Below are 8355 nucleotides of genomic sequence, written 5' to 3'. Positions count from 1 at the left end.
GGGGGTACTTTTAAGTGCTTCAACCTCTTTTGAAGTAAGCATGTTGATGCTTTGGGCCATACGCTTTAAATAATTTGAATGATAAAACGATTACTTTTTTTTGCTTGCCACTTTTGATAGAAAACATCAATTCATTCCAAAGCTTGGCTTTAATTATTAAGTTTCAACAAGCCTCAAAATTCTAGTACAGCAAAAACGAATGTTTTGCTTTCATCTACTTATAATCAATATTCTCTCTTGCTCTTTTTAAAAGAATATCAGTTTCAATTTTAGTTGATTTATAGTATCAACCTTTTCTCATGGACCATGAGCTACGTTTGAAATCAGGATAAGCGAAGAAAATATTTACATTTTAATAAGTTCAACTGTATAGGATTGAAAAGTCATTCATTAAAAGCCACTTCATTGCATACATAAATTACCTTTAGTGGAGTGCTTAGTTCGCTTAGTTTTAGGTTTTAGCAATAATTATACGGCAATTGCAACACAAATACGTTATAAAAGTTCCGAAGATTAAAGGTATAAATAGAGAGTAACATACAAATAAAAGGAGGAGGAGAGGTAAGGACGACGGAAGTTTTTAGTTTGTTAACAGTTTTACGGCGCTCAAAACTGCATAAGGTCATATCATTATGAGTGCGCGGAATACACGTTGGTTATTATCGTCACACAGCACGGATTGGTTTTAGTTTGCGAGTCGAAATAATTGAAGTATCTAAAATTTTAATATACCGTAACATTCAATCTTAAAACAACAATTTATAAATTGAAATATCTTTGACTAAAAACCAATGGTCTGGACAAAATCGAGAATCCTGTTGGGATCAACGATGGAGAACAAATTTTCAGGTAGGTACATTTATAATATTTCTTTCGGGTCTGCATATCAATCCGTACAGAAAGGAAAGAAAGAGCAAAACACACCAGAGCACCCGTCAAATAACCACGCATTTAGCTCTCATAAAAACCAATAGCTTATCGTTTTGAGTTTTGATTACCTTATATCCAAAAGAGATGCAACTAAACAGGCACTGTTTTGCCCACGTCGTGTAATTTCTATTGTAAACGTTCACATTTTATGCCCGGTGATGAAGGAGAAGGTGGCTATCTAGGCCAATGCGTGCAAAAAATGCAATTTTCTGTTTGATCGAAGAAAAAAAACCCGACGTTCTGCACTTAACTTCGTCATCGATATCTTGTGGTTGTAAATACATGTATTGCCTTTACTGCTATGCCATTCTCTTTTATTTTGGGATTGGTCTCGACGCCCCCCCCCCCCCCCCCTCTCCACTTTTCAATTAGTCATGATCTTCTCGAGCTTTTTACTTAATTTAGAAGCTGTACACGGTCGAGGTTATATCATTTATGCACAATGCTACTTTTGATTCCAGAGCCAAGGTATGGAAATGTCTATTAACTTTATATCTCCAAGAGCGTTTTTAGACAGGAATTTGGGAATGCTTCTTGTTTATTGTCAAACCACATTTTTTACATGAATCGTAGTATTTTTTTCCTGGAGCAGGCCAAAAGTATCAGCGTCTGTGGTGTAGCAGCCTGGTGCTTGCCCGTCACACAATGAAGATATCATTCGATTTCCGTGTGGGGAGAATTTTTATCGACCATCTTCGTCTTTCTGCTTGGACGCTGTATCCCTCTCAATACAGGTTGGCTCTGACAGGCAGATTTGAAGCAGCCTGCCTCCTTATGAACAAAATTTTGTAGATAGGGGCGTTAAATTTACAATCACTAAAAGTCAAAACCGCTGCATCATCCGTGAAATGAGGTTCTCGGGTGACAATACGTAAGACTTCAGTCTTTTCCTTCCTTCTTTAGATATTGAAAAACCTTCCTTCAGAAAGTGAACGGCGGCCATTCCTCTCATGTTATCCTGGAATGCCTGCAGCAGCTGCATGTTGGGAAAATATCCCAAGAAAAGAGGAACAAAGATGTATTCTTGCTTCGTTTTGTTCTTCTCAGACCGTCAGAGGTGTTTCGTCAAAGATATGCTCTATTGTTTTATACCATTATGGTAGGACTGCATCATTTGAAAGTACCCTGTAGATTGTAATTGAAGAAATTGTAAGCCCCCTCCCACGCACACACTCTATCGACACAATTTAAATAATTAAGGAGGTGGGCTGCTTTTGTCGTATTTGTCATGACCAACCCTGGGTGAGAGGGACTCAAAATCCCAGTAGAAAGACGGAGGTACTCAATAAAAAAATCACACCACGCGGGAATCAAATGGTGCAATTTATGGTTTAACACCCCTGTCAATGCTGTAAAGTTATTTAAGAGGCAGGACCTCTAATTTCCTCTAATAACGTCAATTTCCGAAAGGACCGAGGTGTAAAATGCCTTTCCTAAAGATACAACGTGGGACCGAGCTGAGGCCCGAATCCTCAAACCCACAATCTCATGATTGCGAATATGGTAGCTCAATCACAAAGATACCGATGCCACGCTTTTGAAAGATTTATGAAAGCACCATATGGGCTTTGTTTGGTTCTGTACGTTCTGTATGTTCCTAATGTAGCTATAGAGAGGAAAAACCGTGTCTAGTATGAATGATTTTCCTGAAACCCCCACTATGATATGTTCTTATATCCAGCGCCTGCTGCTGAGAGCCTCGTCAAATTTTAATTCAATTATTATGGTTTGATACTTTCGAAGGCGCCTCTACCCCGCCCCGCCCCCAACCCTCCCCAAGAAGAGGCATAAGCTCCCATTTGAGACAACCCTTTCCGATCCTCAAAAATCAAACACGTTTTATTTTCCACGTCGCGATCGGGTGCATTTGCTGTAAATTGCGGCCGACAGCCAGAATGCTACCCCGTGGTATATGACAGTAATGAGAAAGAACATTTAAATTTGTTTGCGTGGTTCACCTTTTGTGCCTGCCTGCAAGATCTCTAGCTCTGTAGAAAGTAGGGTCTTTATCATAAGTGCACTCGCTTTCAACGTACGTGTTCATTGGTTATTTTTCTTCTTCGTTGCAGTCGTGTGAGGAGAATTTTTATCGAGCATCTTGGGGTTTCTGCCGTGACATTGTATCTCAGGTTGGCGCTGACAGACAGGGTACAAGCTTGCCCCCTTACTGATCTAAATATTTTCGGTAAGGGCTTGGAAACAGCCATATTAAAAAAACAAAATGAGCGTATCTTTAGGATCGTCAAACGTAGTTTTGAAGGCAATGTCAAAGTTTTAATTTGGGTATAGATTATTTAGCCTTTTCCTTTTGTTACGGATTAACGTACTTTTTATTCAGCAGTTGGGTTTCGGCAGGCCTGCTCTTTCTAGACTTCAATCTGCCATGTCTCCAACGTACTCACTTTGTGCGCAGAAGACGTCAAAGTTGAGAACCAGTGACCAAGAGGTCAATAATGCACGTCAGCCACAGAATACATACCTCATCATTGCTGGTCCCGACAAGAGTCTATATATGTCTTACACAAGGACACATCCCACTTGATTGATGTCTCTAGTGTAACTCCTTGTGGGGAGAATTTCAGGGAGGAAGCCCGCTTTTTAGATAATCTAAATCATATTGACGGGGGCGTTAAAACACTAATATTAAAACAAAACAAAGCAAAACAATGCTACACGAAAACAAAACAAAAAACAAGACAAAAACAAACAAAAACAAAAACACCCCACTTTAATCCGTGTCATCGACATTGCGTAAGATTACTCAGTTGAACCTGCTTTAACGGCCACCGGTATAAGACAATAACCTGTACAATTGGCCACTTACTATTCCCTCCGCCCCGGTGGGTTTAAAAATTATTTTTTTTTACATTATAATGATATGCTAGACACCCACCTGTCTAAGACGGCCACCTCCACCCTCGAGAATAGGTGATCTTCGTAGACAGTTTTTAACTGTATACGTACATAAGCCAACATCTACCTGCTCTTCGTCACTGGTTCCCACACTGCTGACAGTCTCGGTTTAGAAGCGGTGGCCATTGGTATCATCGATTTGCTTCGGTTTGGTTGCGTCGGTATTGTCGGTTTGGTCGGTTTGGGGGCAAGCCGGATTGTCTTCCATGATCTTCAATAACAAACGGGTTTGTTTTCAAGGCTGCGCGTCGAGCGATTGGTTTGGCAGTTGGTCTGTTATAGTGTGCCCTGAATTCGTTAGAAAAGGAACAGAACCGATGTGATCCTCCAACCAATGGGCACCGCCTGTCTGTTTTGGAGGAATGCTTCTTTGTAATACCAACGTTCTCTCTCTCTCTCTCTCTCTCTCTCTCTCTCTCTCTCTCTCTCTCTCTCTCTCTCTTTTTTTTTGTTTTGATTTGCACGGGGTGGGAGCGGTAGAGGCACTACCAATACTGACCAGCAAGATCTAAGATCTAAGTGACTGCAGAATAACACATGGATGCCTATCTTCAGATGTACGAGTTTAATCATTGATGAGATGTATCATCACTGTAATGTTTTCTTCTACCCCCCCCCCCCCCCAAACCTTTATTGCTTCTTCTGGAGGCTAAAACAGCACCTGGGCATGGATGGCTGGTGCCTCTATAAATAAATCATTGATGGTCAGGTGCTTCTTCTGGAACACACAAGACTTTATCCAAAACGCACACACAAGCTCTTTGGAAGTAATTTACGAGTTATACTCTTCAACAGCAGAAAACCTAGATGCCGGTATGCCGTTACGCTAACAATGCTGTTTTCGTGACTTTTTAAGTAATGTCTGTATTCATAGTTTAGGCAAATCTAGAGGAGAGGGGTGCATGTAGGCAACGAAATCACACATTCGTCTTTTAAGAATCCAACTAAAACCTCTTTTCTCTTTTCAACAAAAGTTTTTTTCTTCTACCATAGCTTAATTGTGTCTTTTTCTCCCCACTCATCAGTTCAAGTTTGCCTTCAGTAATCATCATCATCATCATCATCATCATCATCATCATCATCATCATCATCATCATCATCATCATCATCATCATCATCATCATCATCATCATTGTTCTTGTTGTGCAGTAGAAGAAAACAACATTGTATATTATAAGGCTGGATCATATTTCAGGCGAATTAAATGTACTGTAAACAATGGTCAACGTTTAGCTAAAATCCAGGCTTTATTAGGAATATAGCTACGGATATAAACCCACCACAACATCACACCATTCACTATAAGATATAATTTCGTAATGTTGCCCAGGAGAAAATATCGGAAAGGACCGATGGTATCAGTCGGCTTTACCTACAACGTCAACATTTTGAACAGGTGGTGCCAACAGTAATTATAGCAAAGATTGTCCATAACAAGATTGTTCACTCAGCCAAAAAGTGTCCGCGGAATCCGCGCATTGGTTCAGATGACGCTGCAGTCTTTGTTGTGAAACTCTTTTTCGTTTCTCCAGAAGAAAAATAGGAATAGCACAGTTTGTTATGTTCGCTTTTATTGTTTTTCACACAAGTAGGGTAAGGAGTCCGCACTTTTTCGAAGAGGGTGCCACCGAATTTTGAGGACACTTTTTTAAATAGCTTAAAGAGGGGAGTGAAATATCTTGTTATACACAATCTTTGATTATATTGACTCTTTTTTCTCTCTGAATAAATGAGATACTTTAAGGGTTTTCCCCAGCTTCTGCACCCCGGAGCGTTGCATGCAACTAAATAAAGCATAAGCCCCTACACTTCAAGCTGAAACCAGCTGGCATTCAAGCTCGTGAATTTAGCAGTTAATGGGTTTGCACTTAAAGCGTTTTTACTCGTCCTATCAGAGAGAGATTCTGTTCTATAGTTCGCGACTCTCTATCTCTTTACTGTGTATTGGAAGTGTTGTACTGTCCGACTCAAACAAGGTAATCTCAGTGCAGTTGAAGCCTTTGTGGACTGTTGTCTTAACAGTACACACACACACACACACACACACACACACACACACACACACGCACGCACGCACACACACACGCACACACACACATACGCACACACACAGACACACACACACACCTAGATTTTTAACATCCAAAATAATGTCAAACTGTGCTGAAAGGTGTACGTCGTCACTGCATCTCATCAGCAAAAAGAGCAAACAAGTGCTTTTAGGCCAACATTGACGAAATAAGATGCACCCTCGAGATTTTTCTGTATGAAAAAAAGATAAACAACCCTAACAATGCAAAGTACGACAAAAGAAGAAGAACAACAAACAGCAAACAAAAACAAAACAGAAATAAAACAAACAGGATTGCAATAACAACAACGACAACAACAACAGCAAACTACAACAACAGAACGAAAAAAAAGAAAACAACAAAGACCCCCACCAAAAAAACCCACGAAATAAGCAACAATGAGAAAAGATAAGGCCCATTTGCTGTACGATATTGATACAGACACTTTACAAATCGTCCGTACTTTGAGAAAGAGAACGTTTAATTTTGGTAACAGATATCATCTTTATTAATTCAAATTGATTCATTGATTCAATTGAATGCGAGACAGATACAAACAAATCATGTTGATTAGAAGAACAACTTACTAAAAACTAAGATATTTACACCAAGTCACTCATAACCACCTCCTTCGATTTGTCTGTCAATTGTTTCTAAATGCTCTCGTGCTCTCACTCGGAGAGAGGCTATACTGGAATGTTTACTGTTGTCCCTTCCGTTGACACAGTGAATTCCTGCTCTCCGAGCCAGCAAGGGGTTAAACATTCCAGAGAGAGTGTGAAATTGCGAAGATAGATTGTTGCATCTTGAAGTCATCGCCGTGGACAGATAATCCGGAAACGTCCCGGACGCCATGGCCGGAAGTGACGTCAATGCCGATGGTGGTTGTGGGATCATTTCGCCTCCTGTGGTGATATTGACTATGGGGGACGTGAACCAGGGGTCGAGGGGTAAAGGTGCTGAGGTCAAGGACACGGGCGTCTGAAGCTTGGGGAGTGAAGGAATAGCGAGGCCGTCTGGTAGCTTGCCGTAGTCTATTTTCTCTTGGCGTCTCCATTTAGCTCGGCGGTTCTGGAACCAAACCTGTGAAGGTAGTAAAATAGAACATGAAAATTACTGATTTATTTGTTTGATTGTGAGATGAAAAATAACACCGACCAGAGGGTAGTCATGGTGTTCATTGTGACAACATAACATTAGCAATTAACAGCAACTTTAGAGTGAAATGCAAAACAACAATCTAGTGTTAAGTAAAAAACGACCAGAAAGAAATGATGAACAAATAGGGAGGAACCGCCCTTCAGTTCAAGTTAAATCTACCTTGCAGAAATACATTTTTTTTCAAAGTAGGTATTTTAACGCCCCCATCGACGGAATTTAGATTATATAAGGAGGCTAACCATGGCTGTAAGGGCTAACCCGAGCTGAGTAGGATGCATCCCAGGAGAAAGACCGAGATACTCAATAAAAATTTTCTCTCCACTCGGGAATCGAACTTGAGTGTCCTGCATGCAACAGCTAATCCATGAACCGCAACACCACAGACGCAGATGCGGACATTTTAATTGAAATGATCGTTGGGATGTATCAGACTTATCAAGTTTCACTTTAGGGACTGTGTAAAAAAGTACGGATTTACTTAGTGGCGAACTGCGCTGGATTGTCAATGAATTACTGACTGTATACAGGAGGTGTATACCCAGCAAATTATTCACGCCTCTTAGTAAAACTAAACAAAAACGTTTATTTCCCCTGAATGAAGGCGGTCATCCGTCGTACTTAGATCGGTTAACGATTCGTTGCACTAACTCTAATTCTCTTTTTGTCGTTTTAGTGCGTGAGAAGAGACCCAGCTGTATTATTATCTTAAGCTGTATTCTTCATTCTCCTTGTTTCAGACCGTGACTAATTCTAAACTCTGTTGGTGTAAACGCCAGCGATGAACTTTTCTGGGAAGGAAAGGGGTATTCTTGAGGGTAAAATGCGATACATCTTCTAATTAACAGGTTTATTTCTTTCCGGAGAACCTAAGCTTTCTAAAACGGTTTTATATTTCAAAAAAAGGATATTACTTTCAGATTAGAATTCAAACAGATTTGGAGAAGTACGGTACTGTCAAAGTGGAATGTTTAGGTTTTGGAGGTCATCGAACTCAGGACAAATTTTTTAAAAGAATCAAATCTAGCAAGCCACGCCAATGTCCCCGACATAAAGTGTATTAAGTGACATTTTTTTATATGAACACTTCAATAAACAAAAGCCAAGGAACTGGGAAAGTTGAAAAAATAACCAGAAAGAAAAGAAAAATACCCTTGTGATTAATTTATTTTTAACGTTGGTGTTTTTACAGTTATTTAGACAAGAAGCGGGCTCCTGACCCTCCAGTCAAGGCAAACTCTTCCTCCTCCTCCTCCTCCTCCACCTCCTCCTCCTCCTCCTC

General features: G+C 40.2%; 1 protein-coding gene across 1 annotated transcript in view; it reads right to left on the bottom strand.

Annotated features, from left to right (window-relative positions):
• Positions 1 to 6375: 6375 nt before the first annotated feature.
• The window catches only part of LOC101861226 (retinal homeobox protein Rx2), a gene marked incomplete at its 5' end in the record, with an annotated part of 12808 nt that continues 10828 nt past the window's right edge, over positions 6376 to 8355 (bottom strand). The window contains 1 exon segment of the mRNA XM_013086395.1: positions 6376 to 6998. Coding sequence (XP_012941849.1) covers positions 6528 to 6998 — 471 coding nt within the window.

Source organism: Aplysia californica, unplaced genomic scaffold (genome assembly GCF_000002075.1).
Source record: "Aplysia californica isolate F4 #8 unplaced genomic scaffold, AplCal3.0 scaffold00462, whole genome shotgun sequence".
NCBI lineage: Eukaryota > Metazoa > Mollusca > Gastropoda > Aplysiida > Aplysiidae > Aplysia > Aplysia californica.
Note: the sequence above shows the minus strand (reverse complement) of the source record. Positions and strands in the feature narration are given on the sequence as shown.